Source organism: Camelus bactrianus, chromosome 7 (genome assembly GCF_048773025.1).
Source record: "Camelus bactrianus isolate YW-2024 breed Bactrian camel chromosome 7, ASM4877302v1, whole genome shotgun sequence".
Classification (NCBI taxonomy): domain Eukaryota; kingdom Metazoa; phylum Chordata; class Mammalia; order Artiodactyla; family Camelidae; genus Camelus; species Camelus bactrianus.
In genome coordinates, this window is record NC_133545.1 from 49,599,341 (window position 1) to 49,623,806 (window position 24,466).

The 24,466-nt window shown below is 33.9% G+C and overlaps 1 protein-coding gene across 10 annotated transcripts in view; it reads right to left on the reverse strand.

The window, feature by feature from the left end:
• HDAC9 (histone deacetylase 9) overlaps positions 1 to 24,466 on the reverse strand; it is an 819,260-nt gene that overhangs the window by 282,717 nt on the left and 512,077 nt on the right. For 7 of the 10 annotated variants that reach the window (XM_074367374.1, XM_074367375.1, XM_074367376.1 and 4 more), the window contains one exon: positions 22,618 to 22,881. In XM_074367374.1, coding sequence (XP_074223475.1) covers positions 22,618 to 22,881 — 264 coding nt within the window. Of the gene's footprint in view, positions 1 to 20,243; positions 22,882 to 24,466 lie in introns of those variants that run through there. The other 3 variants (XM_074367383.1, XM_074367380.1, XM_074367381.1) reach the window with 1 other exon arrangement.

Consider the following 24,466-nt stretch of genomic DNA (forward strand, 5'->3'; position numbering starts at 1 on the left):
TCTGGTGCGCCTAGGTCAGGTAATCTCATCAGGATCAAGGTGGTTTATCCTGCATGAGCAATCCTGATGGTCTGATCGTTTACCACTGCAGGCTATGTTAACCTGAATTCTCTCTAGCATGGAAAATTAAGCACATTTGATGATAATTTTATTTACAATGCTATCCATTCTAAAGGGCTGCCATTTATAATACACAGAATAAGATAGAGAATGCCTGCATGTTAAAATACTAACCAAGGAAAAATTTGGAAACAACCAAAAGAAATTTATTGTTAAAGGGCAGTTGGAAATCAGCATTCATGTCAGAGATGGTCTCTGTTTTTCTCTCCTTTACCTAGAAGACAAATACTATCGGGCCAGAAATCACCAAGCAACTCCTTCCATCCCACAGTAACAACGTATTAACATCCCATGGAAAAATCAACATAGAGTTTCTATCCACTCCAGTCCCTCTATGCTTTGGTTCCGAAATGAATATAAATTCAGGAAGAGTGATACAAAGTGACTAACGAACCCCTCAGAAAAGTTTTGTGAAAACATATTCCAACCTGGATCATCTTTCCTTAGCATTAACGGGGACATATTATATCCTTACATTGCTGATTTTTTTTTCTATCATAAGACAAAGGACAACCCTCACATGCAGAAAATGAGTTTAAGTCCACAGATTGATCTGAACAGTTTGTTGTTTCTCAAATCCTATCTCAGTCACTTTTTCTCCACCATTAACTATTTAGGTCCCATTCACAGGTAAGAAAACACCTTCTATGCAGGTGTAAGTTTTGTAAACCAAATAAAATTAGCATTTTTTCCTCAAGATTCTCCAAGATAGGAGAATTCCACAAGAGTCATTCAGAAATATATATGCATTAAACAAACATCTAATAATATCAGTAATTAAAAAGAATTCCCTATAATTTCTTGGTGGAAAACTATTATCACATGGTACCAGAACATACAGAACTATGTCTTTTCATGAATGAGAACAGGCAAATTCCCTAAAGGACATTAAACAGGTTTATTATCAAAGCTGATATATCTTTTAACAGGAAAAAGAAAGGCACAATGCTGAAATATGCTAGTTATGTACTCTATCTTGTTTGCACAATTATTTACATCAGCCCATCTTTGTTCAACTTTAAAGATCAGTTTCTCTCCAAATAATTACAATTATGTTTTCTCTAGGAAAAAATTAACGCATAATATATCTGATAACAACATTTTTTTGCATGAGTAGTACTTGAGCGATTTGAGTTTGGTGAAAACAAAAGAGGGCCCCTTCTCACTTCCTGAACAGCAGCAAGAATACAAAAAGATCTCTAAGTGAGAAAGGGAACATGGATCTAGACTTCAAAACAAAAATAAAAAATCCCAACAGTCCTATCGTACAATCTGTGAACAGTTCCAGGATATGATTTGCAAATTATTTGAGCTTCACAAAATTGCAAACAATAGCCATTGAGTCTTGGCATATTAGTGTCTTCGACTACATACACTTGAAAGGGAAAATGCACTTCAGTTCACATGTAGCCTTCCTGGAAATGACGTATGGAAAAAAAGCCCTCTGTTACCATCAGATAAGGGGCTCTTGCAGGAAGAGATGAGAAGCAGGCAGCAGTACGCTAGAAATGAACTGGCTCATGAAGCAGCCATCATTCCAGTCTCTGCCTCTATGCTTTCTCAAGGATGTCCAGGCCTTTTGATGAAATACCACTGTTGGATGTCAATACATCTTGACTGAAAGTGATAAAATGACCCCTGGAAGAATGCCTTAAAACACCTCATGATGGAATCTCTATCCTCCCTTATATAGCCCATGTAAGAATGTAGTTCCTTTTCTTAATAACATTTGGACAATCTGGATTATTTCCTCTCCCTCAATAGAGTTGGCAAATTCATTAAAAATGCTTACTTGAAGTCAACCATAGTCACAGAAAAATATACCACCAACCAAACCAACGATATCCTGTTTAAATCAAAAGGAAACTAGGCTGCTCAAGATCCTAACGGCCATAAACAAAACATTGATCATAAATCCATCAGGCTAAGCACTAGTCTTTATTGCTACCATGGCTGCACAAAATTGGCTAGTACCAACCTGGCTGTAAAACCAGACACCAACAAAAGCTTCACCCTTAGTGTGAAAATCTCTCCAAGAATATCAGGCACTGTCCTTTCGTTACAACACTTTCATACATTTCTAAAACATTTCTAATGGGAGCCTTTGGTTATAACTACTTTTCTGCCTCTCTGATTTTGAATCATTCTACTTGGACCATTTCGATTTTCTGCAGCAACTACCATTGGCCCTCGTGACTTCGCTTCTCAGCCATATGCTGCTAGAAAGCCTACAAGAAAATTCAAAATTTTTGAGGTCACAGTATTTGCAGTCTCTCTGCTGCCTCTCACATATTACTTTCACTCACTATTACTCCACAGTCAAAGACGGAAATGTGTTCCTTGGGAACTTGTTACAAGGTTTAGAAGAGAAAATTTCCCAAATGCAAATTAAGCATTCCTTTCTTGAGGTTTGGGCAGGCTCAAGCAACAATATTTTATGTATTAATGGTGTTTCTGTTTGTGATACATTATTTTCCAAAGTAAAGTATGGTTTGTAAGCCCTATATTTAATTTAGCTGCTCCCACATATTAGTTTTAATCTGTGTGAGAGAATGCAGGTTTAGAAGCAATAAAATGAAGTCACTTTTAGAATAGACTATAACTGAGACTTCCATTAAGTTAGACTACCCTTCCCTTACTTTTTCTAAGTCAGTGATGTTTTAATTTATTTCAGTGGAAAATGCTGTGTGCCAGGTAGCTAACAACAGTCCAAGTGTTTCATGGAAAGATATTTACTCGTCTTAACCTTTCCTTGCAACTGTTTCGGTCCTTGTCATTTTGACTTCCTTTCAGCTAGTGACCTCTGCCCTGCTCCAATTTAAAGATAAACTAAAAGACATTTCCCCTGAGTGTGTGCTTCTTCTGGTTTTGTGGGGGGAAGCGGTAGGATCTAGCTGTCTAACCAATTACCTCCTATTTGAAAGGACTTGTGGGGTATGCAACTATGTATTGGAAGAAGGAAATTTAGAAAGAAGTAAACAAGCAAAAATGATGTGCCAACTTTAAGAAGCGAACCCAGAATTCCCTATCAAAACAAGAAAAGAAAAACCATGAAATTAACAAGAAGTCTTTTAGGAGTCAGTTTTTTTCAGCAATATATGAAGGCATGTGAAAATATTCCTAAAACAATTGATTTAAAGATGACTGGAGTTGCAGTTAAGCAGAACATCTTTTATACACTTACATATTATTCATAACATTTGTCTATAAATACCCTAGAAATGAAGCATTTATTATTTACAAGGTTACAGGAAAGCATTTCTTGTGTCCCTGGTAGCCTTATAAGACAGCATTTTCCTTCTATCTTTTCTTGCTCTCTGATAATATGATACTTCTTGGTGTTGCTTTTGAAATCCTATTGTTTATTCCCCTTTTTGGTAACGAACTTAAGGGAATTAGTAGTAGAGTAATACCCAAATGACGATTAGAAAAAGAGAGTTGCTCTAAATATTACCCACACATATATACACATAATGTGTGCGTCTGGATGTACACATACATAACATCACGGATATTGTCATTTTTATTCTATTTTAAAGTTATACAGGCTGTTTGTGGGGTTTCCATGTTTTTAGGCAGCTTAAAGGGAAATCTGATAGCCACCTCACTCCTTCACACATTACATTATGGAAAAACTCTATAAAGTAAAGAGTATCTAGCCAGACTTTATAGTAGATAATGGGGAGAATTTATTGGGTAAAGACTAAAACGATCTTTATTACAAGAGACCACACCTCAACATGCATTGGAGGAAAATGTCTCCCTTGTGAGAAAACACAATAAAATACGTCCATCTAACTAGCTGTGAAACCCTGCAGAAAGGCACAGCTTCCCCTCCTCTCCTTTTCTGAATTCCTTTTTATTTTGAGTCAGGATATCTCAGGCCATTAATTAACCTTCAAGCCCTTGAGGTCACTTCCTTGGATCTGTTCTCCACATACTGAGAAGTTTTATTTCTCAGTGAATATTAAAGATATCTGAATATTGATGATGTTGCCAAAATAATGATGTCTTATATCCGGTAAAATGCCCTGAGTTGTAAAAAATGAAAGGATCCAAAATTTACTAAAGTAATTTTAAATAGCAAGGTGTTATTTACTGCAATATAGAAATTTCTTTCTCATCAATGGGAGTCCCGTGATAGTATCACTTATAAGTTAAAAATATTGTCATTGTTAAGTCTTACATCTTTGAATATCTGTTATTTCAAGAATCTTAAACTAGTCTGTGGTTCTGCATGCAAATATATGTAAAGGGGACCAGTGTGACCAGTGACTTGAGTGGGAGATTTATTTAAATTGTATCTACTTAGAGCAACTGAGCTAAGACAACTTACTAGCTCAAACAACAGCTTACTGCCTGTGCGTGAAAATGTGGTGACCCAGGAAAGGCGTACATGTAGAAATAACATTGACAAAGCTAAATTAAGAATTTTGACAGGATTGGAAAGTGTAAATGTTCATTAATTATCTCCATTACATCAGAGGGCATTGGAAAATTCAGTTCCTAACAGTTATAGTATAAACAGGTGAACTTCCAAAGTACTACTATGTCTGTAACTCTTATATATACCCAACTTCTTTTATCTAATAATATTTGTATATGTGATTTATACTCCTCTTACCAGATAATAAGCTTATTAGAGCAGGCAGGATTGTACCCAACACTTCACACAATGTCCTACACATTATGGATGCATGAGATGTTATTAACAAACAAAGAAACAAAGATTTAAACTAGCTTAGTTAACTTTGTTGTATGAATATTTTTACATGTAAAGGAGAGAGGATTCCAATATTTCCTTTAAACCTAGTGTTTCATAATTATGAACAGGAGAGAGGGAATGATTTTATATAAATGTTTGTAGACAGAGTTAAGACTGCACAATCCCCTGGGCAGGTTAAGGAGAGAGATCTGAGCCAACTGCGAAGAAGTTATGCCAAGTTCAGTATTTAAATTGGTGGGGGCTTTTATATATAGTAAGAGGCAAAGAGAATGAACATATATTGCAAATCAAAAACAAATTTAGTAAATAAATCTCACATCAAGTAGGAAAAGTAAGCATTACAGAGTTGGGGGATCCCATATGTGACATTTTGCAATGCCTTCCAAGCCATGACCACTAAGTTTTATGAACTAGAGTTAAACAGAAGAATTAAATGATAAGGAACGTATTTAGTATGAAGAAGAAAAGCAGGGTGACAACTGGGAAGCCATTCATATAATGACTTCCTGATTCTCATTAGTTTTCATTTTTCACTTTTGACTTTTCTTTCTACAAGTGCTAGCACATTCTCATCAAAATAATTGGGACGAGTTAGAAAGACTTGGTTGAAAATTTAACAAGTAGTAAATGGCTTTCTGATATGTAGATGAAGGAATTATAGTTTGAATTTACTCAGTGGTCTGTGAGTCAGATCTTAGCCTCAGTTACATTATCACAAACTGTCTATGAGACTCCAAACCATTTCTCAGCCCCTCTGGATTTTGACTGGGGTTGAAATCTGAGTTCTACCATTTTCTAGATGTAGGCACTGCTCTGAAGCCTACATTTTTTCATCTGTAAATAAGAGATGATGATTAAATGACATAATATATGTAAATTGCTGGGCAAGATGACTGGCATTTAATTAATTTTCAGTACATACCACATTTATTGTCATTATTTTCATTATCTAACATCCTTGCCAATAATATTTTGTTATTCTGTACTATTTTTAACATTGCTTTCTATAAAACTTTAAATACCGGCATGCACTATTTTTGCATATGTTTTATCATGAGTCATTTAGTTGGATAATTTTCACTCATGAAGAATATCAAAAACTCTGTCAGCATAGAATGCATTTCTCCTGTCTCCCCCACTGTAGGTGAAAATCTATGTGTCAATTTTGGTTCAAAAAGAGCAAATCAGCATTCAGTTGCCTTTTTTGTTTTTTTAAACGTTCAACAAGCCTTTTTTTTTTTTTCACAGAATTTTGAAGGAAACCGTATGAAAGTAAAAGAAAGAGAAATTTAAAAAGTAAAATGGACATTCAACATGGGCTACCTGCTTGATAGCTGTCAATAAAATGTAAGTATTTTCATCTTTTTCATTTTTACGTCAGGTTGGGTTACATATATACATATACACATAGATGCATATGTTACACACATATGTGCATATTTTAATATGTTTAAATATATACAATCATGTATCAGATTACTTTATGTGCCAACTGTCCTCTGGGGTAGAAAATAAGGTTCCCAAGCCCACTGAAGAATAACCAATTCATATCAGCTTTTAGGACTTTGATCTTATGTTTAAAAGTAAGAGATACATTGTTTAAAAATTGGATAACTTACTCTAAGGAAAAGCACAATTATTAGTACACAGCTTATTAAGACACCCTTAAATCATCCAAAAAGTATCAGCTGTTGTGTTAATCTAGGTACTTTCAGTAATTTATTATAACTTTGATAAAAATTCTTAGTTGACTGTAAAACTGATCAAAATTGTTTTTTGGATCTTCATGAGTTAGTTATTGCTACTCTCTTATTTTAGAGTAAATAAAACTTGAAAAAAATTTTTAGAAGTTCCACAATCACAGGCAACAAATGTAAAAAATAGTCAAATTGTACTACATCAAGGCAAAAACTTCTATGCAGCAAAGGAAATAATCACAGAGTGAAAAGGCAACCTACATACAAATGGGAGAAAATATTTGCAAATCATATACCCAACAAGGCATTAACATCCAAAATATATGAAGAACTCCTACAACTCAACAACAACAAAACAACCTGATTAAAAAATGGGAAAGGACTTGAATAGATATTTTTCCAAAGAAATATACAAATGGCCAAGAAGCATATGAAGAGATGCTCAACATCACTAATCCTCAGGGAAATGCAAGTCAGAGTTGCATGTGGCATCACCTCATACCCCCAAAATACCCACTATCAAGAAAAACAAACAGAAAGTAACAAATTCTGGCAAGGATGTGAGAAATTGGAGCCCTTGTGCACTATAAGTAGGAGTGTAAAATGGTGCATCCACTATGGAAAACAATATAAAGTTTCCTCAAAAAAAAAAAAAAAAAAAGAATCATTACATGGTCCAGCAACTTCACTTCCTGGTATACTGGTATACATCCAAAAAAATTGGAAACCAGAACTCAAAGGGACAATCACACACCAGTGTTTGTTGCAGCTATTATTATTCATAATAGCCAAGAGCGGAAGCAAACTTAATGTTCATCAGTGAATGGATGGATAAAGAAAAAGATATATATGCAATGGAATATTTATTTATCTCTAAAAAAAGATGGAAATACTATCATATGCTCCAACATAGATGAACCGTGAGGACATTATTCTAAGTGAAATAAGCCAGTCACAGAAGACAAATATTGCATGATTTCACGTATATGAGTTATCTAAAATAGTCAAACTCATATAAACAAAGTAGAGTGTAGTTATCAGGGGCTGGAGAGAAGGGGGAAACAGGAAGTTCTTCAATAGGTATATAGTTTCAACTTTGTAAGATTAAAAAAAAAAAACCTCCAGATATTTGCTGAACAACAATATGCATATCATTCACACTAAAGATGGTTAAGAGGTTAAATTTTATTTTGGGTTTTGTTTTTTTTTTTTACCACAATAAGAAAAAAAAGCTCCATAAATGGAAGCACACTTACATATGCTTACACTTAATTACACTTAGAAAACTCAACCCTCACATCTTGGCTCAAATTTTGATCACTACAGCTTGGAACAAGTGTAGAGTAGAAATATAAAAACTAAAAGTGTGATTTCTGCCTGCACTATTCTCCCATTTTAGTGAAAAAGTGGAAAAATACAAAAGCCCCCTCAATCTTAACAGAAATTGGCAATCTCTTCCATAAATCTTCTCCATTGTCATAAAACAAAAATATCAACTCTTGTAATTACCAGGGAGGCTGTTTTTCAGAATAACTCAGCACACAGCAGGAGCCTTGCAACCATGGTGTGGAAACCTCAAGATCCTACGTTCAGCCTTAAGGAGGTTCAGGGTCCAGATGCCAAACCCTCTGGTGCTCTAAGCTCTACTCACAGGGAAGTGTGGTTATTGAAAAGACCATGGACAGTTAATGTGGTTTTTATCATAGTTCAGCAACTTAGAGGTATAAGATTTTAATCAAGACCTATACAAATTTTTATGCTTTATAACTATTTTTACCATGGTGGCACAAATGACACTGTATTTTCTTCATTTGTTCACCTGTCCATTTTGCTAAGAGACTGTAAATTTAGAAGTCCTTCCAGATACCACATTTAGCTTTGTATTCTATGGCATCTTCTCAGTACCTGGCACAAGTCCCAGGTACATGTAGTTGTTCCATATACATTTATTGAATTGTTCTGAACTGTTATTGTTTATTAGGCTGAACTGCAATTTAAAAAAAGAATAAATGAGGGCCATTGGTCAATTTATACACATCCCACACTCATAAGTGTGCATGAAATGAAATTTTAGGCTGATGTGTAAAGAAAATTTGGATCAGTGTTTGCTGCAAGCCCAACTAATTCATAAATTTCATTAAAGCAATGACACAACTTGTTTTTGTTTCTAAACATCTATTTGAAGTTGCATAATTACCTTCACCATGGTTATTATAATGTCTTTTATAAAAAAATAGAATTTTACAAGTGTTGCATTTTCTAGAAGAAACCAAGTTGTACTAGGTTTTGCCAACAGTCAAGAGTCGTCATTTAAATTAATAATGAATAATCTTCCCTTAGAAAATCTTAAACAGATTCTTATTTCTGAGTTCACTGTCACCTCATTGCTAATTTCATTTCAAACCTCAGTCATGTTATACTTCATAAAATTTTGAATAAAACAATGCTGAAATAAAGAAGTTTATGAAAAAGATTGTATTTCTGCCATAAGTTTATTTTCTGTAGAGAATATGATTCTCAATATTAAAACTATATTCATTCTTAAAGAGCTACCAGCAAAGTGAATTCTTCTGCATGGTCACCACTTTACTGTAAAATCGCTGTGCGGTGGTGTGTGGGCATGCCCTCAGGAAAACCACACTCTGAGCGTGGATTTAAAAGAAAATGAAATGAAAAATTAGTCATATATAAAGAATAGTAGAATATGATGATGACTCTGAAATAGATACAATGATTGAACAATTAAGTACAATTACACTGAAGAACTGATGATGAAGAGCATTAGAAGATAAAAAGCACAGCTTTTACTTTGTTGTTCAAGTTTGCTTGCCCTTAAACAAAACACAAAATCCATTAATCTCTTAGGTCTCTAACAGGACTTGCACCTTTCATGGGTGGTGGGACACGCATTAACTAGGGGGTTATTATAAATGTCTGTAATATGAATGTAAATTATGTTGTAAGAATTATGGTGGTTGAGAGGATTTACATATTTAGGTTTTCATTTCCTTTTCTTTTAACACTTAACTTTTTTTTTAATTAAAAAATGATCACAGGTAAGGATCTTATTTGCAAATTCTATCAAAGTGAAATCTGCAATAAATTCTCTCAAAAATTTCCCATCTATTCAAAAGCAATGAATCTATTAGTTTTAGAACAAGGATATTTCCCTTGAGACATTGCCATGTGTTCAGTATAGGTCCTATGCTTTGCTCCAAAGGCCAAGCAATGTCAGAGAGTAGAGGCTATATCTTGGCACCTAAAATAGCAAGCAGTATGCCCTGGCTACATGCTTGGTGTGATTTAATTTAACTCTCAGTGCATTATTAAGTCCACATGCAAATTCTCTAAGTTCTAAACTGTGCATGTGGCTAAATTAATTAAGAATCTCAAATCTGGGACATCTAATTTTAAAATGTGGATATTCAAATACGTTTATTACCTTGGACAAGTCACTTAGACTTGGAAGTTGCGGTTAATTCAGCTGGGAATTTAGGCAAAAGTCCTCGTTGCAAATCAGATTCCTAAGCTGAAGAATATAATCTTCAATCTCCTGTTTCTTTTCAAATATTCTTCACTAATTTTAAAGCTTTGAAAATATTAGGAAGACAATAGTAACCTAAATATAATTAAAGATAATTTTTTAAATTTGAACATATCAATTAAAAAAGAAAAAAATTTTAAATATCTTTGAACTTGAAAGAAAGACTAAAATATTGGGAACGATTCTTGAAGTGACAAAATGTGTTAACCACTGTCTTTTCTGTGAAAACAAAACTATACTAAAATGTTCTTGTCCAAAATATCAAATGAAACATTTTCTTCAACAAAAAATTCACTGAATGATTTAGAGATTTGGCAGGATGAAGAAAATCACGTCAAATGTAATGATAAATCAAAAAAAAAAGCTTGATTTAAAATGATAGTTTCTTAGCTAAGTTAGGGTTAAAATAATTCAATAATAATTGTTAGTAAGTAGTAACAAACTAAAACTTTCTGATTAGAAAATTATAACACTCTCAACCTAATATTAAACCACAAAGAGCAACAATTCTCCTTCATATCCTCAATATTTCTTTTTTGCCTTTCCAAGGCCAAAATATCTTTTTTTTTTTTTTTTGTAAAAGAAAATCAAAGCCAAATGGTAAAAATGCAGATCTGGTTAAACAAACAGTCAGAATTTCAGTGGTTTTATCTGCAGCATGCAGAGCAACCAAACAAAGCCAAGATATTGTCCATCTCTTTGACAGACAAAGAGTCTCAGAGGTCCAGAGTGACATGCCCGAAGGCTGGCACGTGATTTGGCTAATTAAATTAAATAGCAGGAAACAGCTTTTCCATATGCCACTGCCTGGCCACACACAAACTGTAACAGTAAATCTTTTATACTAGTCAAGGAAAAATGTAACCATTAAAAAATATACAGTATCAATCTACCATCCAAGAATCAGAAGTCACATATCCACATAAACTCCCCGGGCCTGGACTTTAATGCCAAATGTCTAAGAACTTCCTAATTCACTTTAGCAGCTACTGAAAAGCCCACGGTAATTAAAGAGGATGGAAACTGCCCCCCACCCCACCCCGCTTAAGGTTTACCAACACTTTAACTTAAGCCAATATTCTGATCGCTTTAAGGACACATTTCTACACAAAATGAAATCAAAACCTCAATACTTCTGAATCAGAGTTAAAACTGAATCTATTGCTCATTTTCCACCAATTTTATATCCTCCCTCCCCATTACCCAACTGAAAACTATGAGATAAATTGAAACAAGGAGTAAAGCCCTTGGAATCTCTTGAGAAAACTCTTCCTCCATGTTCCCCACAATTTCTCACCCAATAACATAATTTTCTCTAAATCTGCCACTGAGTTCTAGGCTTTTGTTCAAGACAACATGATTTTAAACAAATCCATACTTTCATGTTTCTAGAAGAATTTCCCTGGACTGGTAGACGCTACTCAGTTTTATCAGTCATGATTTTCATTAGTATTGATTTCTAATGCAAAGAAACAACAGCAGCTATGAAGCAGTGATTGTATCTTACGTAAGGGAGCATTGTGATGGAAAAATAAAGGCAAGGAAACTGCTTCACAGGAATCTTGAATTACAAGACTGCAAGGTAAGTTTAACTTAGAGACACAGAAAATTCAGAATCAGTGCAGACCAGAGCTTATCTGTTTAAACAGTTACATTAAATGTGTAATATAATATACAAAACGTAACTGGTACTCAATAATTTTTGGTGAAGATTACATTTATGGTAGCCAGTATTCAGGTGTTATAGATATTTCATTATTCATGCTTTTCATACTTGAACTTATGAATTTTCATTAGATTTATTATTTCTTACTATATGAAAGAGTTGACTATATTAGTGAAAAATGATCTAATAAGATTATAGTATAATCTTTCACTACAAAAAACACACCCAATTTATTGGGATTCAGTATTACTCAGGAAAAAAAATTAGGGAGAGAGAGGGAGGGAGGGTGGTCAGGTGGCGACGAGGGAGGGAGGAGAGAAGGGTGAAATCTAACCCTTCAAACTGAGATTTGAAATGTTTAAAAATTAGTTAGCAATATTGTTTTTTACTTGGTTTATTCCAAGTAGGTAAGATGCCAAAAGGTCATCTAATACACATGGCTTAGCAATGCCCATCCAGTCTGTTTGAATATATACGCCAGAAATCAGTAAGAAATTGTTTGTTTCCCATGTCTGCCTTCATGATTAATAATTCAGTTTAAAGATAATCAAAATCCAAGAAATTCAAAGCTGAGGAGAAAACAGTCACACCACATAGAGGAACCGACTTGGTAGAAACCAGCAAGTGACCAGCTTCTTAAGAAGCCAGGTCTCAGAGTGAGCTGAAGCAGCCCTTCCCCCTCCCTCAAAGAGCTGTATTTATCTCTTCACACCTTTACCGAAGCCCATCCTCCCTTTGCCATCCTCCTCCCTGCCCCAGGGCCCTAGGCTGAGACTGATAACTCCCTGGGGTCATCCATCCCTGTAAACATTCAGGAGGTTCAGTAGAGGCCCAGGGAGCTCACCAATTAGTGGGAGAGAAAAACCAGGATTAGAGTCAAGGCTACTATTGCTACTATGACCTGCTCCAACAAAACCTCAAAATACATCTTAAAAAAGTTCAAGTGGTCAATATTCTTTAAAGAAAGACAACAAATGTAAATTATCTGAAATGAAAATTTACTACAGGGCAAAAGGAGTAGGAAGACCACAACAATGTTCAAGAGAAAAGTTAAGCAGTAGAAGCTGACACATGAAGGGTGGAGAATAGGATAAGCAGAAACAGACTTTAAAATCAATATAAATATGCTCAAAGATTTAAAGGAAAATGTGAATATAATGAGGAGGTAAGTGGAAAATATAAAAAAAGAAATAACTGAAACTTCTAGATCTGAAAAAACACAGTATCTTAAATGAACAACTTATTGGATGCGACTAAAAGAAGTTTATCCACTAGGAACAAAAGATGAGCCTGGCAACAGAAACACAAGCTGAAATACAGAGAGTAAAGGGTGAGAAAAACATGTACAGAGACTTACAGACTTGTGAGACAGTATCAAGCAGTCTGCCTGAGGTGTAGCTGGAGTCTCAAAAGAGAGGGAGAGAAAATAATAATAGAAAAAAACACTGCCTGACATTTTCCAAAATTTTAGAAAGTGCAACCCCACAGATACAGAAGCTCATTGAACAAAAGCAGGAAGAAAACAAAGGAAACTACATGGAGACAAATTAAAATCAAGTTGTGGAAAGCCAGTGATAACAAGAAAATCTTAAAAACAAGCAGACGAAAAATACACTATCTGATTTCGAGACTTGTTATAAAGCAACATTAATCCAGATTCTGTGATCCTGGTGTAAAGTTAGACATATAGATCAGTGGAATAAAGGAAAGAGTTCAGAAATTTGCTCACAGATATATGGTCAATTGATTTATAATAAAGGCACCAGAATAATTCAAAGGAACAAGGATAATCTTTACAAAAAATGATGCTGAAAACTTTGGATACCTATGTTGACAATTAACCTCAACTTCCCTTCACATTGTACACAAAACTATATAGCTCCAAATGGTTCTTTGCCTTAAATGTAAAAAATAAGCTAGACGGAGAAAATATAAAAGCAGATCTTCCTTGGTTAGGACACTAAAGCACTAACTATGGAAGAAAAAATGGACAGAATAGGACATATCAAAATTAAAACATTCTACTCTTCAAAATAAAAGACAAGCTATAGGCCAGGTGAAAATATTTGCCACATATATATCTAGAAATGGATTGTATCTTGAATATGTGTTACTCCTACACCCAATAATAGAAAGACAGATGCACCAATTAAAAATCTTGCAACATAGCTGAACTGACAATTCACAGAAGACATACAAATGGCCAATAAATACATGAAAAGATGCTCAACATCATAGCCATTAGGGAAACACAAATTAGAACCACAACGAGAATGCCCTATACCTCCACTAGAACATATAAAGTTAAAAAATATCTTACAATACCAAATGTCAGCAACAGGAACTCTCATACATAGCTGATGAGACTGTAAAATATCCAATCAAAAGTATTTCAACAGTTTTTAATAAAAGTCAACATACACTTAGCATACAAATCAGTAATTCTACTTCTGTGTATTTACTCAAAATAAAGGTGGGCAAATGTCTACCAAAACCTGAGTACAATATTCATAGCAGCTTTATTCATAATTGTCCATAGCTGGAAATGATTTAAATTTCCATCAGTGGATGAATGCATAAACCAATTGTGGCATATCCACATAATGGAACACTATTCAGCAATTAAAAAAACGCCTCCCCCCCCACCGCTGCCAAAACCCTATTACTGATACACACATGGATGTCGGAAGCATTTTCCGACTGAAAAATAAAACAGATTTAAAATATGTCACAGACTCTTTTATATTCATTTACATGAAATTCTAAAAAAATCAAAATGAAAGCATAGTGACAGAAGACGGTAAAGGCTCTCCTGCGGCTGAGAGGAGAGAGAGGGTGGGGTTGATTAAAAAGGATCAGGAGGGAACTCTTTAGAATGCTTTACAAATATTCTATATCTAGACTGTGGTATATATATTTGTCAAAATTCATCAAATTGTACATTAAAAAAAGTGGATTTTTGTATGTAAATTATACTTCAAAAAAGTAAATTAAAAAAATATGGTTTAGGCAGTTAAAGCAAACAAAGTAAAATCTCATTTCAAATTTTCACTTTAAATTATTATGGGAAAAATTTGGAGCATTAGAAATTGAACATTTGGAAAACATCTCTGGGAAAAAAAAACTTTTTAATATGCTTCCCTATCTAAAGCAATATTACATTGAAGTACAACTAACCATTGTACATACATAAAGCTGTAAGATAAACAGACATGTAAAATGTGTACATAAAAAAAAGGAATCAAGTTGAATATTTTCATGGGTTTGTCAGGCAATTCAAGCAACAAAATAAAAATCAAGTCATTTAAAATATGCACCAGAAAACTAAATGCTAAATTTACTTTAATTCATAAAGTATAAGTAAAGAAAAAAAAAAGGATTTGATAGCACCACTATCATGATCAAAGCACACCTAAGACACTAAAAATATAGCATAAAATAGGCTTATTCTTTATCATATTAAACGAAAGTAATAGAGAGAGGATTGATGACAGTTCAAAATCAGGAAGTCATTTGCTTAAGATCAAGAAATCATCGCAGGACTTCTGTTCCAAGATGCACAGAAGTTTAGCATTCAGCAAACTGGAGGTAATAGAAACCCTTCCTTGCTCCCCATTCCAAAAGAAAAGGTTCTCAGAGTAATTTGCTAAAAAGCAAAGACAGAAATTTTAGTCCTTTTGTTCATTTCATGCTGCCTCAAAAAAGGCAGACCCCAGTGCAAATGTGACAGGAGAATCCCACCTGTAGGCTACTAGGTAAGGCCAGTTTTCAGAGTTTTGCCTCCTGGTGTTGATAATGGGGTGGGAGTTAACTTTAGAGAGCTGGGCATAGACAAAGACCCTCTCCATACATAAGGCCCATACTTTTACTGCACAATTTATAGAGTATAGTATAAACATAACTTCTGTTTGTACTGGGAAACCAAAAAAACCCATGTGACTCATTTTATTGAGATACTCACTTTATAGCAGTGGTCTGGAACTGAACCCACATTATCTCAGGTATGCCTATTATAAAGAGTGAAAATTGAGATTTTGTATTTTTATCTAAAAATGTGTGTCAGATATTATAATGTAAGTAATAATGATTATATGGAATACAAATTATGAAAAATCAGTTTATAAGTTTTGAGTAATATCAAATAATAAATTCAAGAAAAAATTTTTATTATTTTCCCCTAGCTGGAAGAGAAAATTAAACAGTAACTATTATTACTAGTGCCAGCTTAAAGAAAATGTTACTAATGCAAACTTTTAGCACAAGAAATAGTCCAACAGGTGAAAAATGAGTCTACATTTCACATTAGAAAACAGAAGTGATAATAAGGAAGAAAATGTTCTTTAGCCATTAAGAAATCTGAATAAAAGAAATGCAAAACAAAAATCATTCAAATGACATTTAATTGAGCACTTTGTAGGTTCCTTGTGTGGTACCAGGAACACTGTATAATTTATTTTCCATGGCTTCAAAAGGCAACGGGACATAATGACACAAAGGCAATAATTAAAGAAGAATTACTTGGTGAATTGTATGGAACTGATTCTAAGCTGGTTGAAGAGTTCAGGTGAGTTAGAGACATTGGAGCTGGCATGAAGGAGAAAGCAGAGAAAGATCTGAAAAAGGAAGTAAAGGGCTTTCCAGATGAAACAGCTTGATGAAACTCATGCAGTTGGAGCCCCAGGCTGGAAGTTTGCTTTGCACAGAAAGCAATTAAGGGATAAGTGTCTGGTCAGAACCTAAAGGTTGAATTATGAGGACTGAAACTCCATCAGACCATTTAGATGAAGTGATTAGGATGGTATTAGTGTAGGTTCTGCCATAGAGAATAGGGAAGTGGTATGGATATTTTACAGTAAGTTAACTGATTTAGGATAAAGAGAACACTGATGTCGACGGAGGAACTTGCAATAATAAAAGAAGGAATTTGTTTTAGTATTAATGACGGTAGTGACCAGGGAAAGCAGAGCCAGAGAGTGAAGAGATACATGGCTTGAAGTCAGAAATAGGAGTACCAACTGCTTATAAGAGATAAAGAAGAGATAAAGATAAGGAAGAGATAAAGATCAAAGGTGATTTCACGATAATCCATCCCCATGTCTAAATGGTGGTTCCAAAGACAGAACTGAAAGAACAAGAAAAAACAGCACATTTTACAGAGAATGAACTTAAAAACTTTGAGATGAGAGTGGGCAATGAGTCACTTGTCCTTAAGACCGACAGTATTAGTACAACACATGATAAACTCTGAGCTGTCTTTAAGGTAAAGAAGAAAGAAATCTTTAAACCCTTAAACCATTAAGATGTCACAGATCTCTTCGAACTGTAACATTTATGTCTTTATGTTCAATTAAATAACAGCAATAGATAGATTCTGGCAAGAGCAAATATTCATTTGTTCAGATTTTATAGCCCACTTATTTCCAAAATGATGCAGTGAGACCTAGTTACTAACATTATATAAAATGAGAAAGACAGTCTAAAAGCAGCAGAGTACAATATCAATATGTGAACCACAAATGAAAGCTACCTATAAAATCTTAAATTTTCTAATAGTCACATTAAACAGGTAAAAGAAAACAGGTAAGATTAATTTTAATAATGTCATATTTAAATACTATCTTTTAATATGTAATCAATATATGTCATCATTACTTAGGTATTAATATACTTTTTTTTACTATGTCTTTGAAATCCGGTGTTTATTTTGCACTAAGTATATATCCATTCATGCAAGTCACATTTTAACTTCTCAAAAGCTGTATGTGACTACCAGTTTGAAAGTGCAAATATAGGGTTCTTTGCAGAAATTCTGTCAACAGAGGAACAAAAATTAAAGACCTGAACATAACTTCAACATAAAATTTAGACATAAGTAAAAATGAGTAACCAAGGCAGAACTTTATAGCCATATAAATGAAGCAAAATAACTTTGATTTAGTTTTTATAAAGATCATCAGGAAAAAAGGCATTTCTTAAAGGAAAAATAGACTCAGTATTATCCTCAGTTTATATTAGGTTTAATAAACATCAAGATTGTAGCATTTAAATGGTTCATTGAGAAGAGAAGAGAAAAAAAAGCACCATCAAAAGCCAGGAAGCAACAAGAGACAACAACAGGAATGGTGGAAGAGCAAGACCAAAATCAACTGGAAACAGGAAAACCGAGCTGATGCAGGAGAAAATGGAGTCCAACAATCATTAAGTTCTACCTATTTAAAAAGAACTCAAATGCATGGAAGAATTTAAGAAACAATGTAAATAACTCAAAATGGACCAAAGACCTAAAAGTAAGGTCTGAAATTATGAAACTCTCAGAAGGAAACGTATACATCTTTGTGACATTGGATTAGGTGACAAATTCTTAACAAAAGGAAAAAAAGATAAATTAGGCTTCAACAAAATTAAAAATGTATGTGTATCAAAGGACACTATCAAGAAAATGAAAAGGCAACCCACCCACAGGACGGGAGAAAATACTTGCAACTCATGTATCTGATAATGGTCTAGTATCCAGAATGTATTTAAAATCCCTTTCAACTCAAGAGCAAAAAGGCAAATAAACAAATTGAAAAAATGGGCAAAGGACTTAAGTAGACATTTCTCCAAAGAAGATATGCAGATTTCTAATAAGCAAATGAATATGTGTTTAACATCATTAGTCATAAGTGAAACAGAAATCAAAACAACCAGCCAGTACTTCATATCCACTAGGATGCAATGGTTAAAAACAAGAAAAGGGAAATAACAAGTGTTGGGGGATGTGGAGAAACTGGAATCCCTCATCTATTGCTAATGGGAATATAGTTTAGACACTGTGGAAAACATCTTAGCAGTTCCTCTGATGTTAAACAGAGTTAACATATGACCCAGCAATGTCACTCCTAGGTATATACCCCAAATCACTGAAAACACATTAACACAAAAATGTGTACACAAATGTTCAGAGCAGAATTACGAACAATAGACAAAAAGTGAAAACGATTCAAGTGTCCATCAACTGATGAATGGATAAACAAAACGTAGGATATTCATCCAATGGAATATTATTAGCCATAAGAAAGAATGAAGTACTGAACATGCTTTAATGTAAATGAACATGAAATGCCAAGTGAAAGAAGCCAGACAGACATACTTCTGTTAGTGGAAAATCTCACAAATAAATGTCAAATTAAAAACAAATACTGTTGTTCGCCTATATATCTGCTGAGTACTAAGTTTCAAAAAGATTTTTAGTGTCTGAATTCCTTTTTGACATACTTTAGGAAAAAAAAGAAGTATGAAACAACATAAACATTTCCTAAAAACTCTCTTTCTCAGAACTATGAAGAGTAGCAGTCTGAATTTCAGCAGCCGCCTTCACTAAGGAGAAGGTGGCCTCGTACTGCCCAAGGAGGAACCCTAAGGGGTATTCATTGCAAGTTCTGGCAGAAAGAATTTTTTTGAGGAAAAAGTTCCTAACATGAAGATTGATACATACTGAACAAGCTGCTTTACACTTTGGAAATCAGATACACAGTGTAAGACCATTATCTAACCGATTCCTCGCATTTCTTTTTTGATGATCTCTAATACCAACTTAATCTTGTAATTTTATAGTCCAAAGGAAATCTTGGCAATTATGACAAGCATCAATAGTATTTCCACAATCCTGACCAAATCATCACATTTATGGCATTATGGAATGATAATCTGTTTCATAATAGTCAACAATATTAGTTCCAGAATTAGAGTAGCTTTAACCTATGGGATACTGTTCAAGTTTAGATAAAGAGAATCAAAGAATATAAAACAAGTATTTTTAACCCATTGAACCAAGTACACAGCAACGCGTTATGAAGTATTGACTAACAAGACCAGAAGAGCAAGGCATGTCACGCCCTTGGGGTGTGTATGTTCCAGTTCCCTTTACCTGAATCAGGCACCTTGTTCTTCACACTACTAATACAATAATTATTTCCATATAAGGGGAGGTCATTTAAGTACTCTTTTCTCTTTAAATTTATGTACTGTCACTTTATACTTGTAGGTCAGGCTCTCACTATTAGAGATACAACTATTATGTTACACGGAAAACTATTCACTTTATTATTTATTGAGTGTTATTCATTCAAGGGATTATGTTAACCTTTTTAAAGATAATTTTTTAAGTTGAGCAAAGTTAGGAACTGACATCTATTTATGTAAAATTTTATATTTAGAGGATGACATCAAAGATGATAATGTATCATGAAAAAGGCCACGCTGGGAGAATGAAATGGCAACATATTTTACATGTGTTTGCTATTTGATAACGGTTGATGTAAACAGTTTAAAGTCACTATTGCTGGATTTATTGTTTTTAATGGTATTGGAAGTAACTGGTCAAAATATCTTTATTTTCTTGTTTCAACAAAGAATGGCAATGTATTTTGGTATATGAGACTTGGTGCATGAGCTTCGAATTCGATTAAATATATCAAGTTTACACAAAGCCATATGTATGAAAGGGGATCTTTTAAAAAACCTTTATTTGAGAAAGGAAGAGACTTATAACAGAAGGCAAGAAGAGAAACATACAAACAATATATTTACAACACAAAACAAGAGATCACCTTCAAGGGTGTAAATTATAATAAATACAATAGATTTTAAAAGAGACATTTATCAATTAGCTCTAAGATTAGTTAAGTCCAGCTTTCCTTTTCACTGGTTCCAGGTAGTTTCTTGATTAAATTCAAAGACTATCAAATCAAACAATTAACGTCCACCAACTGTACTGATGAAACTCTCTCAAATGACATTATAAAAAATAGGGTTTTTTTTTTTTGTTTGTGATTACATATCTTTGAAGTAATATTATACAAAAGTCTGCTCAGCCACATGTTCCTCCCCAAATAAAATGTATTTTAAAAGATGCACTATCCCTTTTTTATGAGATTGAAAAAAGACTTTAAAGAAAATGTATATTTATGAGATGGAAAAAATATACAATTTTATCTTAGGAATGCCATATTTTAATGCAAAACAACTGACAAAAAGTCATTTTAATCTGAAGGAATATACTAACCAAAATATATTGGTAATAGGAAGTGTTGTCTATTATAGCTATTTGTCAAATTATCAGAAGGACTTTCATTATATGGAAAAGTTTTAAACTTTCTAACATCTAGTTATGTTAATTTAAATGGAGACTTTTTAAAAAAGGATAATGTATCTTTAGCAGTAAGCTTTTTTAAGAAATATTTTTAAATGTCACAGCAAAATGTAAACAACACGTGCCAATACATACAGTTGTACAATGTCTACATTTGGCAAAACTGCTATATCTCCTTTGAAACAGGATACTACACCTTAAAATACCTCGGATTTAGAAATATAAATATTTTAATAGAAAAAAACCTCACAAAGATTCTAGGTCAATCTGGATTATCCATATTAAAGGGGTCTTAATACAATGCATCTTTAACTAGCTTAACAAAAGTAAACCTATAAAACAAGGTAAACATATGAGAAGGGAGTATGAAGGAAATGTTCCAGTGAAAAGCTTCCTTAACAATTTCCCCACTTGTGGTGTTATTTTCTTAGACAATAAATCAATTCATAGAGTGCCCTTTAAAAACAGAAAGAGTAAAACACTATCCTCCGTTTTTTTTTTTTCTTTTCCCTACATTCCTCAGTACATGAATCACTTGGACTTCCTGTTTCCACAAGGCATTTCCTGCTCAGCCTCTTAGAATCAGTTTTTTTTTTTTTTGTAGGAGAACAGCAGGAACCTGACAAAGAACTGACTTAAATAAACAGTCTTCTGTTGCCTTCAAAGTTGTTTGCATTTCATAGCATCAAAGGACATAGTCCTTCTGAAGGTGCATTATATACAAGTAGATTCTTTTGTTAAACTTAACTTTCCTAATTTTTAAATTTGCCAAAATAGTATGGTATATGCCCTGTCATTATGGAATTATCCTTAAGAGATCCTAATGATAATGATTATACACCTTCTTCTTTTAAATGTGGTTTTGACTTCATATCAGATAATAATCATACTGCTACTATGTTTTCCACAACTGTAGATACAATATTGTATCTGACTGGACCAAAATGCTGCACATTACTTCTTGCCAACATTTGCATCTGCTTCATTTGATCTGTTTCAATAAACAATGTCATCAAACAACACGAGATAAAAGTGAAATGAGCAGTACTAGGTGAGACATAATGTAATATTTTAAAATAGTGCTGTACTTTGCATCTATATGTTTAAAACCACCTCTATTCCTAATATTTTCAATTGCAATCTATATAATAACCTAGGACTATTGGCATAGTAACCAGAACATTTCACTTAACAAAAAAGAGAGAGGAAGGAAAGGGCAGACTACCTTTAACAGTGTTCAAGACTGCAGTATATGATACATTATGTACAACAATGTGACAATTGAATTCTATATATCAAAAAAAATCAAGAACTAATAGAATGTTTCATTGATCAGACTGAGAAACTATATCCAGCAGTCACTGATCTCAACAGATAAACTAAAAACAACAGTGAGTTTGTTTTCCTTGGAAGTAATTGGTGAGGCAGGCTTTGGGATGAATTTAAAGCCTATTAATTACTTGGATACTTAGGCAGTATAATTTTAGTGTAACAGGTTTTCCTTACCAGTGGAGTCTCAATGAAACCTTGATATCTATATAGAGATCAGTATATAGAAAGCTCTATATATAGATATATCTGCATTAGTTAGAATCCTTAAACACTAAAATCACATCATTCAGAGATATAAACGGATAGGAAATAATATCCATTTACCAAAACCTGCAATGCGTTTCACATTCAGATAATGACTTTAATTACAAATCCTGGAGCTAAATCTTTGCCTATTACCTGTTGCATAAAAGCAGCCTGCTCCCCAGATTCCATTTCCTGGATCTGAGCATCTTCATCACTGTCCACCGGTTCTTCCTTGACCTTCACAGCCCCAGCTTGTCCCAGTGTGTCATCCACACAAGCACTGCTGTCACTCCTAGTGCTGTTGCCACTAGAGGGTGCTCTGTCTTCCTGCATCGCCTGGTCCCCCTGAAGCTCTTCCTCCGCTTCCTCGAGATGACTGCCTGGTTGCTTCAGTTGTTCAATAGATTTCGAAAGCAGCTAGAAGAGAGTGTTCAGGGGTTCAAAATTCAATAGTTCTTGGTGGTAACACAGAAGCAATATATACTTTGATTTCTTAAGACTTCAGTACACTCTGATTTCTAAACTCTGAACATCAGTTTCAGAATGAATTTGGATGCAACAAATTTCCTGAGTAGTACTAAATCTGAAGCAGCCCCATCATTTCCGTATTATGTTAAGTGGTTTCTTTTGAACAGGTCACTCTTCAACACATTTATAAAGTGGCAGGAAAAGAGGTAAATAATAAATTTTTTTCTGTGGAAATCATGAAACTTTCACAAGGACAGGTTGTATTAAGTGTATTTAATTTAAATAAACCTGAGAATACTTTTTCTGAAAGGAGAAAATGTAATGGAAATAATAGAAAGATGATGAGAAACTTCCACAACCTCATTTTTCAACAAATGGCAACCAGTTTAAAAGACAGAAGCACAAATGCTAAGAGTCCTTCTTGTCCATCTAATTTTACTATACTTAAATTGTCAAATGATAAAATGCCTTCTTATATATACTTCTCAAACATGGAAATACTGATACTGAAATCCTGAACTTTAAAAAGATGTGGAATTAAAAAAAAATGACAGCACTAAAAAGTGCTTTAAGAACATTACCAAATGGAAATTAAATAATAGGCAAGAAACGAGGAATTATTTTTTAATTTGAAAATTGTTATTTAGACCTTTTATTTATTTTGTAAATTAAATCTTTTATTTATTTTGTAAATTTATTTTGTAAATTAAATCTTAATCCAGAAATGTATGATTATAACTTAAAAAGCTAATTGACAATACACCTAACTTATACAATAGCAAAATGCCCTAGTATAAAAGCTTGATATACAGGGAAAAATTCTCAGGATGCTTCCATCTTACATAGGCCTTTTGTTTTATTTGACAATGACTCTATTGGCTGATCACCTGCAGATCTTAGACTGTGTTTTCATGAGTGGTTAGAATTCTCTGCTGAGTCGGTGCCCAGGTAAGCAACACGTCAATTACTGTAATGAGCAGCATAGTTAGAACACCACCACGAAAACGATTAATAGGTTTTTCTATGAAAAATTCAAGTGTACCTCCCACTTACACCTAACTATGTTTTCAAAACTAAACACACACTTTAGAGTTAAAATACGTAAGTACTCAAACTCCAAAGGGTGCTCTAACTTCTTTAGGGTAATAGACTTTCCTCCAGTCCTCACAACCTCACATGGCCCTGCGTGTGCTGATAAAGCCCTTCAATTTCACTGTAGTAAAGTCATATTGGGAGTTTTCATTCATTTGTTCTGCAAGTATTTGTTGAGTGCCAACTAAGTTCCAGATGCCACGCTAAACACTGGGAAAACAGCCATTGCTCTGCCCTCATGGAGCTTATAATACAGGGTGATAGAAAGGCACCAAATAGACAAACTTATTCTTCTAAGTGTGGTAAACGAGAAAGAAACACAGGGTATTATAAGAATACATACCAGCTGGCACAGGAGTAGAAGTGTGGATTGTTACAGGAGGTCTCACTGAGGAGGCGCTATGTTTAGGCTGAGCCGTGAAAGATGAAGGAAAGGAGTAGT